Source organism: Hylaeus anthracinus, unplaced genomic scaffold (genome assembly GCF_026225885.1).
Source record: "Hylaeus anthracinus isolate JK02 unplaced genomic scaffold, UHH_iyHylAnth1.0_haploid 11989, whole genome shotgun sequence".
Taxonomy (NCBI): domain Eukaryota; kingdom Metazoa; phylum Arthropoda; class Insecta; order Hymenoptera; family Colletidae; genus Hylaeus; species Hylaeus anthracinus.
This window is the reverse complement of record NW_026534337.1, coordinates 16,835,347-16,859,675: the sequence shown is the minus strand read 5'-3', so window position 1 is coordinate 16,859,675 and position 24,329 is coordinate 16,835,347. Positions and strand designations below refer to the sequence as shown.

General features: G+C 29.4%; 5 protein-coding genes across 8 annotated transcripts; 3 read left to right on the top strand and 2 right to left on the bottom strand.

Moving 5' to 3' along the window:
- Positions 1-69: 69 nt before the first annotated feature.
- Positions 70-6,998, top strand: LOC128887548 (PAX3- and PAX7-binding protein 1). The gene is made up of 16 exons (XM_054143557.1): positions 70-509; positions 1,211-1,389; positions 2,111-2,270; positions 2,344-2,443; positions 2,561-2,718; positions 2,795-2,877; positions 3,026-3,225; positions 3,419-3,608; positions 4,697-4,820; positions 4,950-5,138; positions 5,261-5,460; positions 5,556-5,706; positions 5,800-5,995; positions 6,076-6,274; positions 6,359-6,477; positions 6,651-6,998. The coding sequence occupies exons 1-16, from the start codon at positions 323-325 to the stop codon at positions 6,700-6,702; spliced, it is 2,487 nt and encodes an 828-aa protein (XP_053999532.1). The 5' UTR covers positions 70-322; the 3' UTR covers positions 6,703-6,998.
- Positions 6,999-7,413: 415 nt separating this feature from the next.
- LOC128887545 (vitellogenin-3) lies at positions 7,414-14,394 on the top strand. 2 transcript variants are annotated; one of them, XM_054143553.1, is made up of 22 exons: positions 7,450-7,598; positions 7,891-8,126; positions 8,216-8,461; positions 8,665-8,823; positions 8,939-9,081; positions 9,158-9,305; positions 9,551-9,735; positions 9,820-10,139; positions 10,240-10,415; positions 10,483-10,700; positions 10,784-11,003; positions 11,083-11,284; positions 11,410-11,626; positions 11,699-11,856; positions 11,935-12,077; positions 12,143-12,276; positions 12,372-12,498; positions 12,572-12,754; positions 12,812-13,141; positions 13,230-13,485; positions 13,609-13,888; positions 14,025-14,394. In XM_054143553.1, exons 1-22 carry the CDS (start codon positions 7,586-7,588, stop codon positions 14,194-14,196), a joined length of 4,266 nt encoding a protein of 1,421 aa, XP_053999528.1. In that variant the 5' UTR covers positions 7,450-7,585; the 3' UTR covers positions 14,197-14,394. The 2 variants fall into 2 exon arrangements, with proteins under 2 accessions (XP_053999529.1, XP_053999528.1); XM_054143554.1 differs by lacking the exon at positions 14,025-14,394 and having other exon boundaries at positions 7,414-7,598; positions 13,575-13,813.
- Positions 14,395-14,534: 140 nt separating this feature from the next.
- LOC128887549 (DNA-dependent metalloprotease SPRTN) lies at positions 14,535-17,654 on the bottom strand. Of its 2 annotated transcripts, none has more exons than XM_054143560.1 (5): positions 17,235-17,654; positions 16,990-17,147; positions 16,799-16,907; positions 16,514-16,633; positions 14,535-16,436 (listed from the first exon to the last, which is right to left on the bottom strand). In XM_054143560.1, exons 1-5 carry the CDS (start codon positions 17,334-17,336, stop codon positions 14,718-14,720), a joined length of 2,208 nt encoding a protein of 735 aa, XP_053999535.1. In that variant the 5' UTR covers positions 17,337-17,654; the 3' UTR covers positions 14,535-14,717. The 2 variants fall into 2 exon arrangements, with proteins under 2 accessions (XP_053999535.1, XP_053999534.1); XM_054143559.1 differs by having other exon boundaries at positions 16,990-17,150; positions 17,235-17,651.
- A 491-nt stretch (positions 17,655-18,145) lies between these two features.
- On the top strand, positions 18,146-21,617 carry LOC128887557 (coatomer subunit delta). The gene is made up of 8 exons (XM_054143576.1): positions 18,146-18,294; positions 18,476-18,515; positions 19,237-19,460; positions 19,531-19,919; positions 20,006-20,176; positions 20,245-20,558; positions 20,751-21,067; positions 21,185-21,617. Exons 1-8 carry the CDS (start codon positions 18,292-18,294, stop codon positions 21,272-21,274), a joined length of 1,548 nt encoding a protein of 515 aa, XP_053999551.1. The 5' UTR covers positions 18,146-18,291; the 3' UTR covers positions 21,275-21,617.
- A 667-nt stretch (positions 21,618-22,284) lies between these two features.
- On the bottom strand, positions 22,285-24,323 carry LOC128887570 (DNA-binding protein RFXANK-like). Of its 2 annotated transcripts, none has more exons than XM_054143605.1 (6): positions 23,921-24,323; positions 23,432-23,700; positions 23,224-23,356; positions 22,744-22,956; positions 22,525-22,668; positions 22,285-22,444 (listed from the first exon to the last, which is right to left on the bottom strand). In XM_054143605.1, the coding sequence occupies exons 2-6, from the start codon at positions 23,696-23,698 to the stop codon at positions 22,377-22,379; spliced, it is 825 nt and encodes a 274-aa protein (XP_053999580.1). In that variant the 5' UTR covers positions 23,699-23,700; positions 23,921-24,323; the 3' UTR covers positions 22,285-22,376. The 2 variants fall into 2 exon arrangements, with proteins under 2 accessions (XP_053999580.1, XP_053999579.1); XM_054143604.1 differs by having other exon boundaries at positions 22,525-22,672; positions 22,736-22,956; positions 23,921-24,307.
- Between the last annotated feature and the right edge of the window lie 6 nt (positions 24,324-24,329).

The window sequence follows — 24,329 nt, the reverse complement described above, 5'->3', positions numbered from 1 at the left end:
CGGTTGTTGTTAATAACCATCTGGTGGTGAATGTGTAAATTTTGATATGGCTAGTCTGTGTTCGTTCTATAATAATTTTTATTCAATGGATAATCCATATTATAATTTCATGAAACTGTCGCGTTTTTCTGGTCTCCGTTGTGTATTTAAGAGTGAATTATATGGTATTACACCGTTCAAAGGACGCGGATATATATTTTCAGAGAACATTTCTTCTAACGGTTTATGTGCTGTACAATTTCAAATTATTTTGTTATCATTAATTGTTTGAGGAATTAATACGAGGATAGTGTATGTATGAATTTTTTAAACGGACTGGTTGATGTTAAGAACAATGTCATTATTCAATAAACCGAAGAGGAATATTCGTCGTCGGCCTTTCAACGACGATGATGAAGATAATGAAAATAGGATGGAAGTGGAGGATACCCAGCCTATAAAATCCAAAGCAAAGAAGAAGGATAAACCGAAGCAGACGCTCCTTAGTTTTGGAGAGGAGCTGGAAGAAGGTGATTTGTAGATATATGCGTGCACACATACAACGCATATATTTCCTGCAGAATGTTGTACAATTCTATCGTTTAATTATGATAATCGTATAACTCTGATAATAATTTTCAGCAATCCTAACTCCTTGTGATATTCTTGAAAACATTTTTATACAAAACTAAAATTCAAATGTTTATAATATTCATGCGAAAATCGTTCAAAAAGTATGAGGAGAATGTTACAATATATCATGTTCTAATTTGTCAAGTTTTTTCCAATTCACCTGATTAATGGTAAAATAAGAGAGAGGTACTTTCTTCTAGGATAACAATATAGCATTTCTTGAATCTTAAATATGGTACATGTTTATACTATCATGCAACAAAATTGGAATTTTTGAATATGTCTTACTTTTAGACTATGCAAGTCCATCAAGAGTGAAATTTGAGAAACACTGGCCCAATACCTTTACATGCACTGATAAGATAATATTAAAACATTAACATAGTTTTTGTTCAAACATAGTTTTGCAAGGCTTTTATAACCAAGCTTTTATAATCTCTTTTTTTTTATTAGGATTAGAAATAAAAATTCAACTTTATATTTTACACAACTAATTTTAAACAATAATAATAATTTTCAATGTTTTTATTACATATGTGCTTAATAATTTGTTTGCATTGTTTATTTTTACGAAATGTAATAGTTCATTATCTTGTAGCGGACGATGGTGAAGTCTTTAAAGTGAAGAAATCATCAAGGAGCAAAAAATTGATGAAACAACTAGATCACGAGAGGAGAAAAAAGAAAGGTGAAGAGAAAATGCAACTGGACTCTGAGCAAGCGAACATGTCCATTAAACAGGAAAAAGATTTAGAAATAAAGACAGATGATCTAGTAGTAAGCTATCTCTATGATGTTTTATTATTATTAGAATTTCTTCAATTTAAATAATTTAGAACTATCAAATCAGGATTTCATTTTTTTCACTACATTTACTCCATACAATATTTGGTATGCATTGAAGAATGTGACAAAGATATATACCATTACATGCATTTTATGCATTTGTTTTTGTAAGCTATGTTGTTTCTTATATATAAAAGATTTTTGATCTAGTGAATATGAAATGTAATTGCATCAATATAATGGATATAGAACAATACAATAGACACTTTAATTGTATTAAATGTACAGAATTATAATAATATGAACATGCATCGTAAGTTAAATTATTTTTATAGAAATCTCATTTTATTTTGCAGCATTATTCAATAATTTGTTATTTTTATAAGATGCAAACTTGACAAATTTATAATGTTACAATATATACAGTGGTGTGCAAAAGTTTACAGTCACTTATTTTTTTTGTTTTTCTGTACAAAGAGAAGTATATCCTAAGAATGAAATAAATGTTTTTGTTACATTCTGCCTTATAGTCCAAAAATTTATCTTTGGTTTTTCTCCCCAAAGCAAGCTAGAAAAGCAACTGTTTAAAAACTTTCTCATACCACTGTATCTTTTTTTGCAGTATAATGTAACTTAACTTCACTATGAATTATTAATTGTTTTAACTGTTCACTGAAGATTTTATTAAGCAACAAATAATTTTTATTATTAGGTTAAGATAAAGAATACAGGACCTTTAATACTAAATGGACGAGCTGCACTCGCAGCTGGAAAGGATGATTATACATCTGATGAAGAGGATGATGAGACACGTAGTCATAAATTTAGAAGAAACACAGATAAAGCTGACACAATGAAGATTCTCCTTGAGAGTATGTAACATTTTCATTGTTATATACGATAATCGTATAATAAATGCTATATTATTTATTGATACATTTGTAGGTGGTTGTATTCCTGATGCTGCAATGATCCATGCAGCCAGGAAATGCAGACAAAAAGCAAGAGAATTAGGAACTGATTATATTCCTATAGAAGAACAAAGGTAATACTCATTAAAAATAGTATTATGATAGTGGTAAAGGTTGTCTGATTAAATTAGTTATTACTAACTTCCGTATTTATTTTGGATGACATGTACTAGAAATATTTATATTTACAGTGATGATAAAGGCAAATCAAGACTTATTAGAGAAGAAGACCATGATAGAAGCGATGATGATGATTCTCAAGATCGAATTGATATGACTGTTAATACCGAAGCGCGCGACAAGGAAAAACGGAGAGAAGCTTTTCTTGCTTCACAAGTTTCATTAAAGCGTTGGTTTTCCTCTTTTTATTATCATAGTTTACAAACCTCAATTCTATGAATGAATAAGTAATACTTTTTCTTCAGTTTCAGATGATGAAAGTGAACATGAAAATGAAGAAGAAGAATGGGAAGCTCAACAGATTAGGAAAGGTGTAACAGGTGCACAGGTAGTATTTTTGTTTCCCTTTTATATACTGAATTATTGATTGTCTATTCACATATAACAATTAATTTGCATTGACTTTCATATCACTGAGCATGGCATCCATCATAGTCATGCATAGCATTGTATATGTAATATGCTAAAATATTTAGATTGCAGCAGCACAACAAGATTCTATGATGCAGCAACAGTATTCGATTGGTATGAATGTGAATCAAGTGATTGGAACTGGAGTACCTTTAGAAATGGTAATGATGCCGGCTCCTCCGCCTCCGCCAGCAATTCAACCGCCAGATCCAACAAAAATAGTACCGGTTACTCCCCAGGAAGTTGTCAATAAGATGCGTGCAAGGTGGTAAATTATTGAAAATTGAATACATACACATAATGCTATACCTTTTGTAATAATAAATTTAATTAATTGATCGTTAAAAAACAAACAGATGCGAAACCTCATAATTTATACTAAATAGTTTTAATCATTTTGTTTCTCGAAACTCATGTCTACAATAACACAAAAATAGAATCGAAAATATAATTTGCAGATTGGACAGTTTAAAAGAAGTACACCGACGTCATCAGTTAGATCAGGATCGTTTAGAACAAGAATTGGAACAAACTATGAAAGAACTGGATGAAGGTGAAATTCGTGCACCGCAGCTTGCACAGCGCTTCAGATATTACCAAGAGTTGCGTGGGTATGTCACTGACTTGGTAGAGTGTCTTGATGAGAAGGTGGGTTTATACGCTGTCACGTATGTTTATGTGCACTGGGGTTTTCCATGCAATTTTTGGCTGTATAAATTATTCAGCCATATTAGAATCAATGCATTTTTCTTATTGAAGTTAAGAAGAAGATATATTATAGAAGAAATATTTAAAAACGTGTCTTTTTTTTATCTATTTCAAAAAATATTTGTAGTATTTTTAATACGTTCTTCTAATTTGTAATGAAAATTATAAATTTATTAAACAGAATAATATAATATAACAAAGTTTCATTTTGATGCATTTTTGTATAAATATTAATAATTACGTTCTCTAGGTATTGGATACGAATTCGACAATAGTGTTTAAATTTTCAGCATTCATTTAATTTGAAAAATAACATTCTGTACATTTGTCATCCAAAAAACTTTTAACGTAATCTACCTTTTCTTTCTGTTATGTACTGCGCATAGGAAAGAAATGTAGTATCCTACTTTACCTGGAGTTTAAGTATTATCAAGATTAATAAGTTAAAATTTCGCAATGGATTAAAGCATACATTTCTTATTCATAACTAATTAAAATGTAACATTGAAACTTGTTTAAAAAGTTTTAGTCAATTCATCTTCAAATATTATAAGCAATTTTAACATTTTATTATGAAAGAATATTAAAAAAGAAGAAAAATGCATATTAGACATCAAAATATTCTAAACAATTGTAAAACACATAGTGTGTATTTATATTGCCGGGGGTCTGTATCTTCTCTGTATACAAACATTATTTGTAATGTAGTAAAAATTACGTTTAATTACTTATACAAATTGACAAAATAAATTAATATGTGTGGTAAGTAAATTGCCATTGATTTGCAAATTCATTCTAAACGAAAGATATCCAATGGCCGTGGAATCTTATTTAAATTCCAGCAAATGTTAAACGTGAATGATATTTCATTGTTTATAAATTTTTTGTCTAACATAAATTACACGTTTGATTCCTCGTAATTCAAAAATCAGTTAAGCCATATATAAACATTTTCTGGAGCAAAAATAATTCTCAAAGTCATTGAGTTAATTTACTGTGTGAATGTTAACGTGTAACTTTTTTGTTAGCTGCCTCTGGTTGTGGGATTGGAGCAACGCTGGTTAGATCTTTATAGTGAACGCGCGACTGAACTGATGGAAAGAAGACGGCAAGATACGAGAGATCAAGCAGAAGAAATTACAACAGCTGCAAGTCAGTTATTTTAGTATATTTGCACCTTATCGATTTAAATCATTGTATTGGATGTTAAGCTTGTTAAAATTAAGAAACCTTTACTTTAAACGAGTGTAACTTCAACACAAGTTATTTTTTAAATTATAGGAGGCCAACCTATCCGAAGAGGTCCAGAAGTTGAATCTCGTATTCGCCGAGCCACGGAAAGAGAAGGAAGAAGAGCTCGTCGAAGAAGAGCCAGGGAATTGGCTCCTACATTACCGAAGCACATTGACGGAATGTCGAGTGACGATGAAGTTACTGAACAGCAAAATCTTGCGTTTAAACAGACGAAAGGTTGTATTTTATTACATTTGATAATATTTATTAAAAAATAAAAAAAACAGAACTATGGAACATAGTTTGCTTCACTAAATTAAAGTAATTTATGACATTCGTAATTTTCGTTTATATTTCAGGTGAGATTGATAATGAAAGTAAAGAAATATTCTCTGATGTCATGGACGAGTATTGTACACTAAGAGGAATACTTTCAAAATTTGAATCTTGGAGAGAGACCGACAGAGATGCTTACATGGAAGCTTATGTGTCTTTATGTATACCTAAAATCATTTCCCCTATTATTAGATTGCAATTGTTAACATGGAATCCTATTATGGTATTCATACAATCATTACTAATTTTCATAAATTGTTATTTTAACGCAATGTTTATAACTGTATGAAATTATAATTTGACACGTTTACATTTTAGGAAAGTGCTGATATAGACAGAACAAAATGGTATAATACATTGCTTTTATATGCATTAGATAGTAAAGAAACCGAAGAATCACTTAAGAGGGATCCAGATGTTAGATTGATACCATCTACAGTGGAAAAGATAGTCGTACCTAAATTAACATGTAAGATTGTTGTATTTCTTACAATTCAAATATAATTTTCTTTATCTGATATATACGAAAACATTATAATATTTAACTGATTTTTATTTGTAGCTATAGTCGAAAAAATATGGGATCCGATGTCTACATCACAAACATTACGACTTGTAGGCACTGTAAATCGTCTTATTAGGGAGTATCCAAATTTAAACGATTCAAGTAAATCATTAGAAACGTTATTTAATACCTTACTAGAGAAAATTAAAGCAGCAGTGGAAAATGATGTATTCATACCAATCTTTCCAAAACAGTTAGTATCTATAGTAAATACCATTTAAAAATGTCAATAGTGATTCGTTAGTGCTGACAACTTTTAATTCTACTTTTCAGAGTTTTGGACACTAAACATCAATTTTTTCAAAGACAGTTTGCAATGGCTGTGAAATTGTTGAGAAATTTATTAAGTTGGCAGGGCTTGCTTGGAGACACCCAATTAAAAAATTTGGCCCTTGGTTCTTTATTAAATAGATATCTTTTAGCGGGTTTAAGAGTTTCTGTTCCTACCGACGCCTTATTTAAAGCAAATATGGTACGTTGATCATTTTTAACATATTTAAATATTTTATTGTTCTTGAAAATGTCCTTAAATCATTTCGTCATATTTCTGTAATAGGTAATGAGTACACTTCCTCGCGCATGGTTACAAGGTGAAACAATAGAGCATCTAAGAATGTTCGCTACACTTATACAGCAACTTAGTGAGCAATTGGATCAAGCAAATCCAGCGCATAAGTAAGTATAAATTCCTATTTCAAAATTTTAGTATATTACATGACCCCGCTAAAGAAATATTAAAATAATTAACCATAATTTCTGGAATTTTTTATACTAATATTTAATAATTTACTTAGTAAAATACAATTTTTAGATTTTATTTAGTTTTAATTAATTATTCACTTTTACAGTGAAGCCTGGGAATATTCGAAGTCCATCCTGAAAATAATCAAGCCTTTGTAATGTATTAATTATGTATGCATTTCTTAATAATATTTTATGGTACTTTTATTTTATGGTATTCATTAATATGCCTATCTATAATTTTATACGCATCTGGAAGGATCTTGTATATGCCGAATTAGAGTACAATTAGATGTGTAATATATAAAAATGTAATTTTGTATAGAAATAAATTAAACAAGATTCTGATAATATACTACACTTTCCAACAGCAGTTGTAAATAAACAGTATGTCGAAATAAATATGTAAATATCAAATTGTGTTAAAATTTCTTATTATAGCTACGAAAGTTAATATTTTTAAAATAAAAATTAATTTTTATTTATCAAACTATTCTGTTCAAAAATCGGTTGTGATTTCTTTTTTCGCAAATATACATATTAGCCCTGCTATACATATATTGTATTTCTTAAGAAATTTCTATCACAGCTTCTGAAATATGAATGATTGAGTTGTAAATTTTTGTGAAGGAAAAATTATAGAAAATTTGAGATAAAAGGTATAAGTTTTGTTTTACTTTTTAATCTGTTACATTTTTACATTGTATTTTGTATGCTTATATAATAATTTTTATTATGTATATGATTACACATTACTAAAGCTGTACAATTATTTTCGAAGTTATTACTAGAAAATAAGTAATTTTGGCTAGTGATCGTTTTGAAGAAAAAAGAAACTATATGATTCATACATTACATAAAAATACCGAGAAGAAAACGTAATAGGCTGATTTATACGATTGAAGATAATTTAAAGAAAAGATAAGTTGTACTCACACAGATGGTGAAAACGTATTCATGGGTCACAGAGATAGGGATAGTAAGGGTCATCTCTTGACTTCTATGAACCCAGTTCACTGTTGTTAAGCTACCATTATACAGCATGAGATTCACAGGTATAGAACTAACATTTTCATTTATAATTACAAGTAAATTTTTCAATTAGGTACACCACTGAGTACCATGTTAATATATCAACAACAAATTATTTTTATTGTAATACATTATTTTCTACTAACGATATTTAATGTTATGGAAAATAAATATTTACAACTTGGTATAAATGTTATTTAAAATTTGTAATACGTAATTTTTATAATTATATAAACTATACAATCGTAGAATTCGTTTAAAGATTCATTATATTGAGGTGTGTGTAATAATTTAATAAAAAATGTTCTCTTATAGATACTACTTATGTGTTACAAATACTGGTACATAGATTTGGAAGAAATGTGTTTATATTTCTTCTGTTGTGCAATAGTTATAATGCATGCAGTATATTCGAGTCAGGAAAAGAATACACATATTCCTATAATGCACTTTCAAGTACCGGTGTTTTGTTACCATCTAGTGCATCGTCTTCATGGGGTTTTCATGGAAAACTTGTAATTCAAGCAGAACAAAATGTAGTTCTAATGCAGGTAATTTTTGGGACAATATTAAAGAAGTATTTTTTTTTAATTTTAAAATTACTTTAAACAATTCAGTTATGAATGATATTTTTATGCAGTTGCAGTCATTGAAAATAACTACATGGAATGGTAACTTACAAGAAAAAGGTGGAGATTATGATACTACTGATGACATAGCTGAACTTCTAAAACCATTTCAAATTGTATATAGAAATGGTCTTGTTGAAAATTTCAGCACCGAAACTATATCCCCTTGGTCTACAAATATAAAAAGAAGTATAACAGGAATTTTACAATTAAATCTCTCTAATTTAGAAAATGATGCAGCTTTTCATTCAACTGAAGTGAGTCATCATATGCTTTACATCTTTTCTATTTAACAAATTTGATTCTTCCAAAAGAAATTCTAATTCCATAGTTAATTTATGCTATTTATTTCGTTCTTTGGTATATTAATAAACATATATTTGGAGAGTTTTTTCAGTAAAGTATTATCATTAAAAAAATTAGTTTTTTTGTAGTGTCATTGTAAATGTTCATATTATAGAAAAATCACTATGGAGAATGTAACATTGAATACATTGCTAGTCCTGAAGAAGAAAATGAATGGGTGATAAGGAAATATTTTGATCCTCGAAAGTGCATTGGTCATCCTCATTTTACATGGTCAAATGTTCCTAAAATGTTGTGTCCAAATGGTGATCAAGTAAGTGTATATCTTTAGGAAATAAACCATATAATATATAACATAAGTGAAAGTGATACAAAAGCATGAAACCTATTATAAAACTGATATTATTTTATTTGAATATTCAACTTAGAATCCAATATTAAAATCTAGTGAAAGATTGTATAAAGTTAAGATAAAAGGATCTGTCAATGAGATTTTATTTGTTAATGCTTCTGGAGGCATATATATACAACCTTTTCAAAGTTTTGGAGAAGCACAGTTTCATTTTACAAGGTACCTTCAAATAATCAAAATGTTTTTTTCTCTGTTTTACTTATTACTTCTTTTATATATATTTCCCATAACACAGACAAATCCTTAAATTAATTTCGGTGAAAGACACAATGAATAGGATACTTACTAAAGATTTACATCCAAAAGTTCTACAGCATGAACTTCCAGAACTTGATCTCACGCAGGGTAGAGGTACTCCTGACAAAAGTACTGTTTTTAAATCTGTAAGTTACATTTAATACACAATTATCACATACATTGTTTAATTCTTATTTTTAACAACCGATAATTTTAATGATATTTATTTATTTAAATGACAATTACAACTAAACAGAATACAACATTACAATTCATTAAATAATGTTAAGTACTATTGAGAAAAAATTGTAGTAGTATCATTTAGAAATTACAATTAATAAAATGAATACACATTTTCATTGTATTCTACAATAATATCTACATGTTGCAGATAGGAACTTTATTAGATAGACTAAGTCAGAGACTTGAAAATCCCGGTTTGGATACAGAGACTCTTAATTTACATAATACAACAATTTCTGTTTTACTTTACTATCTTGGGATGTTAGATGTTGTTGATTTACGTACTGCATACACCAAAATTTCAGGAACAAGTTACAAAGAAGAAACAATACGGTGCTCAAAAGCATAATAATTCTTTAGTATTAGTACTCTATGAAATAAAATTCATTTAAATCTCATTGCTTTCTATTATTGTAGGAATATGTTTCTTGAAGCTTTGCCACAAGTTGGTACAAAAGAAGCTGCATTATTCATATTAGAATTAATTCAAGATAGGAAAGTATCAGACATGTCTGCAATTCAACTTCTTACTCAGTTACCATTTCATGTAAGAAAACCAGATGTCCAACTGTTAGTCAATTTACAAACATTTCTGAATTTGCCAGAAAAATTATCTCCAGAAGTACAAAACACAGCAATTCTTACATATGGCACATTGATTTATAAAACGTGCTTATTATATTGTCCATATGAAATGTTAGATGATTATGTGCATCTATATCTCGATAAGTTTACAGGTATATATAATAATTACTATTTCAATAAACATATGAAGACATTAATTTTTAATACTTATATTATTATATTATTATTCTTATTATTATAAATAATTTATAGAGACAAAGGAATATTTGAAGAAAATGGTTTGGCTAGAAGGTTTAGCAAATATACAATTAGGAAGAGTAGTGGAGTTCTTAGAACCTATTGCAAGCAGTAATAATGCAGAATCACGTCATTTTCGTGTTCTTGCTGCCTGGGCATCGCTTCCAACTGCTCCGCGGAGACCTGATGTTGTAAGTAGTTAATATTTGTTGTAATATAGTAAATTATTCGATATTACTCCTTTATTTCTTTTTATAGATATATCCAGTTTATTGGCCAATTTTAATAAATAGAACTGAACATTTAGAAATGAGAGTAGCTGCATTGACATTACTTATTGTTTCGAGCCCTACACCAAGCAGGCTGATATCATTATATTGGTATATGCAAAGTGAACCCAATCAACATTTGTATAACTATTTTTATACCACTCTAAAATCTATGGAGCACACCACCTTCCCTTGTTACGTTCATATGTACGTAAAGATAATATGAAACTTCTGTTTCTGTGAAATGTTTAAATACTACACAATTCTTTTTTTCTTAATTGTCATTATAGAGGTGCTATAGCTGCTCAATTTACACGAGTACTTCGTCGATCATCAAATTATCAATATTTGATTACTGGTAATTATGTATTTGATTATCAAGATGCATATAGAAAATTTGGTGCAATGATAAGTGGTATTGTCATTGCTAATCCTCTATCAAATATGCCTGAGGTTTTATATGTAACTCTTAATACTTATGGAAGTGGAACCAATATAAATCATGTATCTGTAAGTATTAGTTTAGAATTACTTTTCGAATTAAAATATCGTGACAATTTCTGATTTTGTGAACATCATACATACACAGTTATATATAAAAGCTGAAGGCCTTCTACAAACATTATCAACATATCTTGATGGTCCAACACAAGTACAGGATATACTGAAGCAATTTAAAATAGACCAAAAGCGAAATGGACCTGTACATTTAGAAGTAATCGCACGTATTCAAGAGAAAACAATTTTATGTCTCCACTTAAACGAAACAAATATTATTGCAGGATTTAAATGTAAGTTAATAAGACTTAGCATATTAATAAGGTAATAAGATGAGCATATGATTCTCACGCGACAAAATTTTTTTGTTTTTCTTGAGCAAAAATATCATATATATAATGCTGTTTAATTTCTTCAGATCTTTCATCACTACCTAATAAAATGTATCATATATATCAAAACATGGAATTTCATGTTAATCAACAACGTATTAATGTACCATTAACTCTAGAATCGGTACAAGTCACAGATTTGGGAGCAAATGTTAGAGTTGCGGTTACCACTACATCATTATTCTCAATGAGGGGAAATTTTACACGTGTTTCAGTCGGTCGTAATAATCATGTCATATTACGGTATGAAATAATTTATTGTATTTTTATTTTCGTTTCATAATATCTTTTTTTTTACAAATTCACTATTTTCAGAACATCTATTCATGGATCTCAATTAATTGAAAATTATAATCCGTTAATTGATGTATGGCATAGTGCAGAAAGAGCACATTCTATACATGGATATCTTCCAGTCAACATTACAATTGGATTGCAAAATCGACCTTTCATTTCATATAATACTCCAGGGGGTACTAAAAATTTTAATTGCTAGCTTTTAGAAGCATAATTTATTATGTTTTATACTAAAACTCAATGTATTTATATAGAACATCTTAAAATGGGTTTCACATTTCATACCCGAACATCTACTAATATAAGAGGGCCAAATGTTAGATCGAAATTAAGTAAAATTTGTCCTAATTGCACCCAACTCTATGTAGTTAAAAAATCGCCAACATATAAACCACATGTAAGTAACGTTTAAATATTCTTTTCTTAACTTTGAATTGAAATGACATGAATTTCTTCATATAGGATGTAGATTTATTTCAAATTGACTTGGTAGAATTAGGAGCTCAAATATGTGTAAAACTATTCGATTGTGAAAGTAGACTATCACGAGAAAAATTAATTCGTGATGTGTTTTCTTCGCACCAGGCTAATTATCCGTAAGTGAAATGATAATACAATTTTGTATATTTTTTTTATAAAAGCTAATGAATAACAAGTATTAATAACTCATCTTAATTCTAAACTGTTGTAGTATTTGGCCAATTCTGCAATTTGCTTTAACAGCACTTCATTTCTTAGATTACTACACATATGTACCACCAAAAGGGAGCTGTGGTTTAGCTGCTTATATTAGTACAATTGACACACAACGAACTCAAGTTAGTAGATTAAGATACCTGATATTTTAAATACATAGATTTTAAGTTTCATATTGGATATATGTTTTATTAGGTCAGATTCGAATATATGAAAGGCCTAAACCATCATATGTTCTCTTTAACACGTAGTAATACCGAATCATCAGATGTTATTCAACAATGGAATTTAGCTGCAGTTTATGAGATTACGAGTTGGATTTCTGACCTACTAAAAATTAAAGCAACTAAAATCACACCAGGACAAGAAGTTTTAAAGGTAAGTTGTATACATTACAAATAGAAAAAAGGATAACTTATACATTTTGTTGTTTAGTTTTGTTTAGAAGCAGAAAAAGAAGTACCTTGGGAATGGAATTATCTTAGTACTAAACCAAGTGATTCTGCTAGAATTGTAATAAATGCTGTTTGGGGACCTTCTAATACAGCAAAAGGTAAATGTAGCGGATCCTCAGTTACGTTAAATTTACTTGGTGAAATTAGCGAAGATCAATTAAAAGAAGTTAAAGAAGCAAAGTGGCCCTATGAAGAATGTCGGGAACAGTCTAAAGGAAAACAATTTTCTCCATTCTCTGATGCATGTTATGAAGCTTCAAGGGAGTTATCTACTCTAAGGAAATATCAAATTATTGTACAACATGAAAATGTAAGTTCGCTATTAAATTACAAATACATTGTTAGCTATAAATATAAGAAGAAACCTACTGTAATAGAAACTATATTATCACAATTAGGTACCAGCAAGCTTAAAACGGTTAGCTTGGAAATTTCGTGCCTTCTATGATCTTATTGGCGGAAATAGTAGTTCTGATTCCACTTCAAATGAATTCACTGTAACTGCAACATTTCCAAAGGATTCAGACACTGGCGAATTATCGCTCAACAATGATAAAGTAATTATCGAATATAATTACAATTTTGTGGATTACTTTTTAACAAGAACTAGAATTCATAAATACATGGATTGGTCAATTATAAGAACATTTTTTGGTAAGTCAGTGTAGCGTTTTTAAGTTAATATTTTTGAAGAAGACTAGTTCATTATTTGTACCTGCAGAATTGATTCTATCTGATTACAGTACCTTTACCTGTCTTAATCACTTCCAAATTTAGGCACATGTATTGTGACGCCAGATTTTATAAGATCGATTTACAACGTAAATTACTCGTTCCGTAACAAACGTGAAGTTTTGTTACTTGGTCAATGTTTCAATGAAAATCCAAAATATGCATTATCAGCGCGAAATGATCTATATGGTGTCAACGTCAATATATATGACGAAATAGATAATGTACGAATTGTACCTAATAGAACCGGAGGAACGGTATACAATGATACAACATATATTTCATTACCTCAAAGTTATATATTTCACTCCCTAGGCTCTAAAAGGTGATTAAAATACTATTAATATTTTAAAAATAATGAGACTTATTTTGCAGCAGCTTTCATTATAGTTTCCCTTATATACATATAATATTATCATGCTTTAAGTATATGATATTTTCATATTATTATTATGTTTCAGGGTGAGATTGGATGTTAATACTATTGACATGATAGTTCCAAATCTCTATTTATATATGCATTGGACTCAAGAACAAATTCTTCTGTTCTTTCCAATGTATTTACTAGAATTTAGTTGTGGTATATGTACACTAGACTCTCTCAATACTGATAGTTTATATGAAAAATTATAAAACTGTTTATTTATGCACAAAGTTGATTTAATATGTAATAGATATTCACGATTAAGTAACATTTACCTTGTTACTTGGGTTGGTACATTACCACAATTAAAGCATTTGTAACGTGGTTAATTGTAAAAATAGTATTTAATTTTAATAAATATATAATTGTAATATAGACGAACTTGTAAATGCTGCAAGAAATTGGACCATTTACTATTTACGAATACATGTACTGATTTTATCTACAAACTTATAATTTTAATCTAATGTATATTTTTTATGAAATATAATCAGAAGTATTCAACATCGATAAGTACCTATATCTAAAGGTAGATTAAATTTGAACATTTTATTAAAAAAAATATTTTATTTTCACTTTGTATCTATAAAGTAATAATAACACGTAATTGTTTATTCACTTCTCTCGCTTATAGAATAACGGCATTAATTTGCAAAATGAAATACAATTACAAAACTAATTATCAATATAAATTATTAAATAAAGAATATAATAAATTGGTCTACTGCAGTCACGTGTTTTTCAGACATTCATCTAAATGTTGATTCATGAAAGACTCTGATATTAATAGTGTGCAAACAGGACAAAGATATCTATTATTCTGGTCAACTGGTACTTTGGGAGATTTTTCTGACATTTTTACATCAACATAATCTATTGACAGTTCTGAATCATCGTTAAAAAGATTTCCAATACAGTCTTCTAAGTGGTCATTTAATGACATCTCGGGAGGAATAAACATATTACAAACTAAACATTTTTGTGAATTGTCAATTGCATTTTTTTTCTGAGGCTTTGGCTTAGAATAAAGATCTTTCAAGTCTTCAGTAATTGAAAAGGAGGATGAATTACTACTAGTACTAGTACTACTTATGGAAATTATGCTTTCATTTTTCATTTCACTTGCAACATTTTTATTATCTAATTTAATAGTCGAATTATCTTGTTCATTTGCATCTAAAAGACATTTATCGAGATGCTCATTAATACTCGTATATTCAAAACTTTTATCACAGACAGGACAATTTGTCACTCTTATATTTTCTGATTGATCTAATTTTGGTTGTTTGCTTGAGAACGTACTCATATTGATTTTTCTTTTCTGTGTGGATGAGGTTTCGTCTACTTTTACTTGTGCTTTGGTAGAACTGATATTATCAGATATTATTAAACAAGAATCTACATGCTTATCTATGTCACTGCTTGGCACGAAATTACTGCATATTGGACATTCTACAAGTTTCACCATATTTGTCGATTGACTATCAATAGGCGATTTTCCTGCTTTTGCGACAGTGGATGCACCCGTTATTTCTTTTGATACTTTAATATTTCGATTGAAGTCAGGACGATTCTTCCTATTATCAAATTTACTCAATAAGTTACTTCGTCCTGTGGTAGAACCACCAAGAGTTCCAGAAGAAGAGAATTTAGGATTATTAGAAATTAAACTAGTAGATTTCTGTGTATTATTTGAGCCATTTGGACCTCCTGTACCCCAACCATGAACATTATTTGTATTATTTCCAAGTTTTTTGAATCTGTTTAAGAAATCTGGAGTGTTTGAGTGTGGTTTGATTTTTTCTGGAGTAGATGCAAATAGTGGTGTAGAAATAAATTTTTGTGAATTGTTTGAATCAGTTGTTGGACCTCTTACACCCCAACCATGAACACTGTTTGTACTAGTTCCGAGTTTTTTAAATCCGTTTGATAAATCCGGATTATTTGAAACTGGTTTGATTTTCGTTGGAGTGAAAGTATCTGTTGGTACAGCAATAGACTTATGTGAACTATTTGGGCCTTTTACACCCCAACCTTGAACATTATTTGTATTAGTGCTATGTCTTTTGTATTTGTTTAATGAATCTGGAGTATTTGAAAGTGGTTTGACATTTATTGGTATAGGTGTGGCTGTAGATGCAGTAGTAGAATTAGGCTTTTTAAGCCAGTCAAACAAATTATTTGTTGAAATATTGTTTTTTGAAACCAGGTTTGCTTTTTCTTTGTTTTTTGAGGTTTTTGCCTTATAGTTTTCTGGTTCTTTAATTTTAGTATATTGACCACCACATATTTGTTGATGTTTTTGCCACCAATAATCATTTGGACCTGGTGCACGATTCATAGCTCTACGTACTATTCCAAAATATGGAGCTCTTTCTCGACAAGGACCATTACATCTCCACCAATGTTGTTGGTACAGTTTAACTTCATCATTAAAGCTATGATATATCTACAAAAACAAAACATTTTTATTAAGAAATATTAAAATCAACACATTACCTTAATTATTTTTTTATGGATACATACAGTTATTTTTGTTCCAGCTTCTTTATTTATTCTGTTCATATGTTTACAAAACTCTGGGCCATGTCCATCTCTATCACGATTGTTGTTTGTGAGAAATAAATATCCATGGATCATTTCATGCTACAATCCAAAATGTACATTAATACAATTTAAAGTAATAAGTAGCCCTAATATTTTATAATGTTTTGAAACTGTTCCCAACTGTTCTTCATACCTCTTAAGATTAGCTTTGATTTTACATTATATTAATGATTATTTAAATAATTTATAATAATGAAAGCTTACCAATAGAGTTTCTACAAGATCTTTCCTTGGTCTAAGTTTTAATAATGGTGCACTAAGTGAAATTACACATTGTCGATTTCTAGGATGAAAAGTACATACACCAGCACAACTATAATAATAAAATTAATGTATAAGTACAAAACAGATAATGTATACGTATATGAACAATAAGTTGTACAATAATTGTTTACCTTGTCATTCTAGGGCTCCATTTAACTTCTACAGGCAGTAACACATTCCAAAAGAACCGTTCATTAAATTGCATAAATAGTGTATAAATATTGGGAGTTGGATCAATTAGTTCCAAAGTTTGATCAATTAAGGTTCTTGGTTTGTAATTTTCTTTATTCTTCTAGAAACATATTTAATTATATTAAAAATAAACTTGCAATACTAAACGACCGTTTTCATTATTTTGATGAACTAAAGAACTTACATTCTTAGGTAAAATTGCATTTTCCGTCAGTCCAAAGTAATTGTCTTCTTGGTATAATTTACGAGCTAATTCAAAATCACGAGATTCTTGAGACTTTATCATCGTATACGAGTAATAATTCTTTATGAAACGGACACAACGTACATATAAATAGAAAGATAAACAAACAGTAAAGGAAGTAAGTATAGAGCATTCAAAATATTTGAGTTTAGTACAAGTATACCAGTTTTTTAATTACTTATATAGATAATGAACACATAGTAAATTATTAATAGAAAAACAAAATTATTGTTTGTAACCTAGTCATATCACAGAGTATTTTTACATGTCTATTATTTTACGCAGTGAAACGCATGTAGCTCTGTACACAAATAATTGGTCGGTTGTCTGTATTGGTCGATATGTCTAATCTACCACCAGAGTGCTTTGAATAGCAGATAATTCTCGCAAGTTCTTCCGAAAGTACTTGATTCCTGTAAATAGGGAGTTTAAAAACATAATGTCTGCAAGAGTAATCTTGACAAGTTTTTCTACTAGTAGATCTACAAGTAGAAAACTAGTAGAAAATTCGAATTCGTTTACTTTCACTGTTCCAAAAATATTCATTTTTCAAATAAGTAAAAAAATAGCTGTACGAGCATAACTTTTATTTATTACATATTGAATGTTCCAATCCTTGATTTTAATCACTTTTAGTAATATGCGAATATCATTGTCCTGAATAATTATGATTATAGGAGAAAATGTTTGATTTTACATATAAAAAGTATTCGTACAAGAACTATGTGAATCGAATAATTTTAAAAAAGGAGAAGAAGATTGTGAGAATTTGTTATTTTACATGCATACATAATCAGAAAATTGAGAAACGAAGTCCGTAACTTTTAAATTATCTAACTCGTGGCTCATGTCTTTCGTCATGCCACACGTCAGCTACAGTGCGCCCTCTGCTCGTCCTCTCGTATTTGTATATATGATGTGGATGGAGGATTGGCTTATATAAAAATTGTATTAGGTTAATCATACGGCACGTAACGTATCACAATAAAATATCAAAATGGTAAGCATTCGCATGTTATTGAATTCAAATCATTGTCACTATATCTAAATCTCGAAAGGTTATTTACAGCAAGGCCGTGCCGATGCACTTGCCACAGATGTCAATCACCGCTCACGATTGTTGCTAAAATGAATTGAAAATTGAAATAATTACACAATTAAATGAATTGTTGTTGTTTCAGGTACTTATCGCTGCAGCCGTCTGCACTAAAGCAGGCAAAAGTAAGTAATGCTTCTCATCTTTGACCGCACCTGTTGTGTGTGTGTGTGTATGTGTGTGTATGTACATATACGATTGTGTGTACACTCACTTACTTAGTATTCACACGATCATAATTGTCAAATAATTACAATCTTTTATTTTGCTTAATATAAGCACTCCTTTCTCTGGATTATATGAATACATATGAAATGTTGTTTCCTAAAAGTTTAATATTTGCTATATTATAGCATAAGTTAGATAGTATTTTATCATCCAATTTTATATGTTATTTCACAGAAAAAAGAATTTCTCCCAATGTATGTACAATTACTTTTTCAATTTTATGATATGAATAATTGAAATGTTTAAATGTTTAATTCAAACAGAACTCTTCAGAATACTGCCATTGTTTCTAAGAAATATTTCAAAGTGGAATATTAGGCTTGAAATAGAGATAATTAAAATTTTCATATAAGCAATGTTCCCAATATAAAGTTGGTTTATTAAAGTTGTAAAAATAAAAAATGATATTCTTTCAAAGATATAAATATGATCATGTTACTTCAACTTTTTGTAAATCTTAAAGGAAAACACATATAGCAGAGTAAAGCCTTTTTTGTATAATATTAATGAAAACAAGTACTACATTTCTTATGTGAATTGTATAAATCATTTCTGATTGATAAAGATATGATCTTTTGATTAAAACTATTAAGTAGAGTAATTTTATTTAAATTTCAGCTATTATTTCTCGTCAGTTCGTTGAAATGACTAAAGCTAGAATAGAAGGTTTACTTGCTGCATTTCCAAAATTAATGAGTACTGGAAAACAACATACATTTGTAGAAACAGAATCTGTGAGATATGTCTATCAACCTTTGGAAAAAGTGTATATGCTACTGATTACAACAAAAGCTAGTAATATATTAGAAGATTTAGAAACATTAAGACTTTTTGCAAGAGTTGTAAGTATACCTTAAATATGAAGCCTTCCAAAGTAAATTTAGTTAATAATTTTCTACAACATACTTTTAGATTCCAGAATATTGTAATTCAATAGATGAACTTGAAATAGCGGAAAACGCATTCAATTTGATATTTGCATTTGATGAAATAGTTGCATTGGGATATAGAGAGAGTGTCAACTTAGCACAAATCAGAACATTTGTGGAAATGGATTCACACGAGGAAAAAGTCTATCAAGCAGTGAGAATGACTCAAGAACGAGAAGCTAGAAATAAAATGCGTGAGAAAGCGAAGGAATTACAAAGGCAACGAATGGAAGCAAATAAAAAGAGTGGTCTTAAAAATCCTGGATTTGGTAATGCTTATGGTAACAGTGGTAACTTCACGCCAACTCCTAGCGTAGGAGATACCGCTAACTTCATGCCAGAACCAATTAGACCTTTGTATACACCGACACAGTAAGAAATAATATATATTTTCCCTTAAGTAATAAAACTACTTGCAGCCTAAGCAAGTTTTATCAAAATGTTATTCTCTTTCAAAGAAAAACAGCTAATACTGGACCAGGCGCGATGAAATTAGGAGGAAAATCTCGTGATGTTGATTCTTTTGTCGATCAACTAAAAGAAGAAGGAGAAAATGTTGTATCTACACCTTTACCTGCATCGGGTGCAAAACCAACATCGATTGCACCGCAGATAACCAATACAGAATCGTAAGAATTTATTATATTTGATAGTATGTTATTGACCGGTATAATATAAATATTCCTTTTATTTGAAGAGTTCACCTGCGACAAGAAGAGCGACTTAATGTACGAATTGGTCGAGATGGTGGCTTACAACACTTTGAATTACATGGTTTGGTTACATTACACATTTCGGATGAAAAATGGGGTCGAATTCGTGTACAGTTGGAAAATAATGATGCAAGAGGAATTCAGTTACAAACACATCCTAATGTAGACAAGGAATTATTCAGGTCTCGCGGTCAAATAGGTTTAAAGATTCCTACAAAACCATTCCCATTGAATACCGATGTTGGGGTATTAAAGTGGCGTTTACAAGCTCAAGATGAAACAGCATTACCTATTTCGAGTAGGAATCCATTACTAAATTGCGTTAGATAAGATGAATCATTGAAAGCTGAAAAGAATACCTCTGAGAGATACACATGATTATGGAGATTCATTTTAACCGAGTGAACATCTTAGGGCTATTCTTCTTAACTTGCAATGATATTGTTCGATTTGTAACAAAAAATAACCATTTATTTACTCTTTGAAACAGTAAATTGCTGGCCTTCCGAAAATGGAGAAGGTGGATGCGATGTCAACATAGAATATGAATTAGAACAAGTTAATCTTGAACTAAATGATGTTCAAATAAACATTCCGTTGCCCATGGGTTGCACTCCCATTGTGAGTGAATGCGACGGACAATATACGCACGAAGCACGACGAAATACACTTGTATGGTCTTTACCAATTGTTGATGCAACAGCAAAATCAGGTTCAATGGAATTCTCAGCACCCTCTTCTACCCCTTCTAATTTCTTTCCTCTTCATATCTCATTTTCATCAAAGACGTCGTATGTCAATATTAAGGTATGTCGAATAAGTAATTTAGTGGTTAATAACGTTTACCGTTTAATATCCTTATCATATGCCTCGTAATTTAATAATTTTTTTTATAAAATGACGAAAATTTATATTTTTTTGTAGGTATCCGAAGTTTTACTTGTAGAAGATGAAAGTCCTGTTAAGTATTCGGTAGAAACAGTTTTCTTTACTGATAATTATGAAGTGGTATAAACACACAGAAAATGATCAGTTAACCACTTGTGGTAAATGTATACAAGGATATTAAATTAGGCGATGTCTGTTGGAACAAGAGTGATAAACATTTTCAGCTTAATAATTTCATTCCAAATGACCATTATTTTCATTGATTAATGCATGAGTGCATTAAAAGCGGTACGCTTATATGTACCCTATGAACAATTTGTTCTATTTAGTATACGCCTAATGTGAAACTATTAAAGAAAACTGTACAAAGATATTTTATAATTGGTATAGAAAGAACATTGAAAGTTTTTTTCATATTTTACGAATTACACAATATTATATACAAATAAATTGAATTATCTTAGTTCTATTACAAATTTTTTAAATTAGTTCCTTATAAATTTTGTATCGTTACAGAACTCTTTAGTAAAATAGAAAATGAGGTATTACTGTATCGAGAAACATAGCAATATTTTTTTGTATGTTACATACAACATATATAAATATAAAGCCATAATTGCAGAAAATGATATATAATCATGTTTTGACGAAAGAATTCATTAAAACATATAATTGTATTCACTTGTTTTATTTTATTTTTTAATAGTATTATTAGAAGCATTTAATGTTTTATATTTTTCGTTCTTAAAAATGAAAACTATTAATATACCTTATTTCGCAAATATTAATAAGAAAAGTAATGATATATGGAACCAAAAAAAGAGGAAGATAAACATTTTAGAACACATTTACGTTACAGGTCCGCCTGCTTTTTTTTAAACACATTAATGTAAGGTACTATAAATGTTTGTATACATACATAAAAAATATTAATAGTTTTTAAAATGTTTTTTTTGGACCTTTATGTTAATAAGTCAAAAAATATTTACTACTAATCACTGATTAAATGTGTATAAATAATCATCAAATTATCTGTAAAATGTTTGTTCATAAAAATTGAGAATATAAATTTCATTATTACGTTCACTGATAGTGCATTCATTAAGAAATATGTATTATAAACAATTATACAGAAATGAAAATAAAACACGTTTATTGAAATGTTCAGATATAAATATTAGGTCTATATTTACAATTTTTAAAGGCTACGGAAACTTGTAATTATGGTTTACTGTAATATATCAGGTGATACATTTATCACTTGCTGTAATAAATGATTTTCAATAACTGCTTTAGCTGAAAGAAATTGATTGATGGTTTGTTTAAAGTAATGAGTGCAATATTTTATTAATATTTTTATTAGAATAATTACTTACCAGTTAATGCATTATTTAATACTGCTGCATGATAAGCACTTATGTTATGTATGTTACGACGCGTAATATCAGCTCCCCTTGATAACAATTCATAGCAAACATGAGGATGATCACCATGTGCCCCATATATCAATGGTGTATTACCTTCCTACATTATTTTGAAAGAAATTACGGTACAGTTTTTATTTAATAAGAGCAACCAATCTAGTACCTCATCACTTGCATTTGCATCTGCACCATGGTTCAGCAATAGTTTTACAACATCGTGATGTCCATATGCTGCTGCTAAATGTAAAGGTGTTTCCCCATTGAGACCTCGATAATTTTTATTAGCTCCAGCTTTAAGTAATTGTCTTGCACTACCTAATTGGCCATATCCCGCAGCCCACATAAGACCTGTTAAACCTTTTTCGTCGGGTGTATCTACAGTACCTTTACCATAAATCATTAATATAAAAGTACACTTTGAAGAATATACTTTGAACAACGCTTTTGCTTATGTTTAAAAAAAAAATGTCTCTCTCTAATATGTTTATATTTTCTACGCAGACTAATTTCTTTTATAAAAATTGGCAAAAATATTGTTCAAAGTGTGTGTGCTTTTAATATATCCTGAAGAACATTTGTATTAGACATGTTTTAGAAAAAATCCTCAAGTATCATATTGAAAAACAAAATTACACGTTTAGGGTAACATACTTGGATGGATGTGATCAGGAGTGATTTCACCTTGACCAGCTAATGTATGAAAGGTAATGTCACTACCACCATAAAGTTGAGGTATTTCAGTTTGTGTGTTACCTCTTTGTAAATTTGTGAGCAAAGTAGGAGGCTAAAAGGAGTTTTTGGATGAAAATGATGCATCTTCTACTTAAATACTTTAATCATTGCACACACAAAAATTTACCTTGTACGGTTGAAATGCACTCATTCTTGTAGCATCTTGCCATGCTCCTGGGGCCCAATGCCACTTATTTTCTATAGGTTCAGTTTTACATTCTATATTTACATTTTCTGGTTTACAAATTAAAGGTCTTGGTCTGATACCAATTGTTGATTCTACTTCATCACATGCAATATTCGTAGTTTCAGTTGTAGTATCGTTGGATTCTTGTTCTCCTTCATCATCCTCCTCTTCTTTCAGAATAAATTCGGAATGAATTTGATTCTCCATATCTTCAACAATCATTCAGCAATGATTTACACAAACCAAATGTCATTTAGTAAAATAAACACAACTGATAAAATATTATTAAATTTATACATTACAGAGTAATTTTATATTAATATACTATCTTCATCCTATTCGACTGTAACACTATTCGGCTTTTCAAATCATTTATTTATATATTAAATATTATAGGTCATATTAGATATTGATAAATTAAAAACTTACCTTTGTAAGTTATTTTGATTCTTATAACCTAAGAAACGTCATTCACTATTTTCTTTTTATTTTCTTATATGTAGTCATCTTTATGAACGATCTTACAGAAAGTTAAAAAAACATTGTGAAAAATTCCCATATAAAGATTATATTTTTACCATTGTTTATACATTTTGCCATCATTTTCTCTGATTCTGTTTACAATACCCATGAAAGTACCGATACCCTTTAAATGTTCGAGCAGACAATCTTTACAAGAATTCGGATTTAATTAGATGATTCGAAATTAACGGCGTATTAAATTATATGAAAACATAATAAATTATCGTTCATCATATAAAATGTCATCAGGATCAGTGAAAAATAAAATGGGCTCACAATTTGACAAAGGCTTCTAACAACACTAAGTTATCTATGT

Excerpts from the sequence above, each read along its gene's own strand:
- LOC128887548 (XM_054143557.1), top strand. The coding sequence starts at position 323 with ATGTTAAGAACAATGTCATTATTCAATAAACCGAAGAGGAATATTCGT. Across the intron at positions 3,609-4,696 it reads TAGAGTGTCTTGATGAGAAG|CTGCCTCTGGTTGTGGGATT; the intron begins GTGGGTTTATAC and ends CTTTTTTGTTAG. Across the intron at positions 6,275-6,358 it reads CCTTATTTAAAGCAAATATG|GTAATGAGTACACTTCCTCG; the intron begins GTACGTTGATCA and ends TTTCTGTAATAG.
- LOC128887545 (XM_054143553.1), top strand. Across the intron at positions 10,701-10,783 it reads TTCCCTTGTTACGTTCATAT|AGGTGCTATAGCTGCTCAAT; the intron begins GTACGTAAAGAT and ends TTGTCATTATAG. Across the intron at positions 12,755-12,811 it reads CAGGACAAGAAGTTTTAAAG|TTTTGTTTAGAAGCAGAAAA; the intron begins GTAAGTTGTATA and ends TTTGTTGTTTAG.
- LOC128887549 (XM_054143559.1), bottom strand. The coding sequence starts at position 17,336 with ATGATAAAGTCTCAAGAATCTCGTGATTTTGAATTAGCTCGTAAATTA. Across the intron at positions 17,151-17,234 it reads ATGCAATTTTACCTAAGAAT|AAGAATAAAGAAAATTACAA; the intron begins GTAAGTTCTTTA and ends ATATGTTTCTAG. Across the intron at positions 16,437-16,513 it reads AAGCTGGAACAAAAATAACT|ATATATCATAGCTTTAATGA; the intron begins GTATGTATCCAT and ends TTGTTTTTGTAG.
- LOC128887557 (XM_054143576.1), top strand. Across the intron at positions 18,516-19,236 it reads CTGCACTAAAGCAGGCAAAA|CTATTATTTCTCGTCAGTTC; the intron begins GTAAGTAATGCT and ends TTTAAATTTCAG. Across the intron at positions 21,068-21,184 it reads CGTCGTATGTCAATATTAAG|GTATCCGAAGTTTTACTTGT; the intron begins GTATGTCGAATA and ends ATTTTTTTGTAG.
- LOC128887570 (XM_054143604.1), bottom strand. The coding sequence starts at position 23,698 with ATGGAGAATCAAATTCATTCCGAATTTATTCTGAAAGAAGAGGAGGAT. Across the intron at positions 23,357-23,431 it reads GTGCATTTCAACCGTACAAG|CCTCCTACTTTGCTCACAAA; the intron begins GTAAATTTTTGT and ends AACTCCTTTTAG. Across the intron at positions 22,957-23,223 it reads TCCTGATCACATCCATCCAA|GTACTGTAGATACACCCGAC; the intron begins GTATGTTACCCT and ends TTTATGGTAAAG.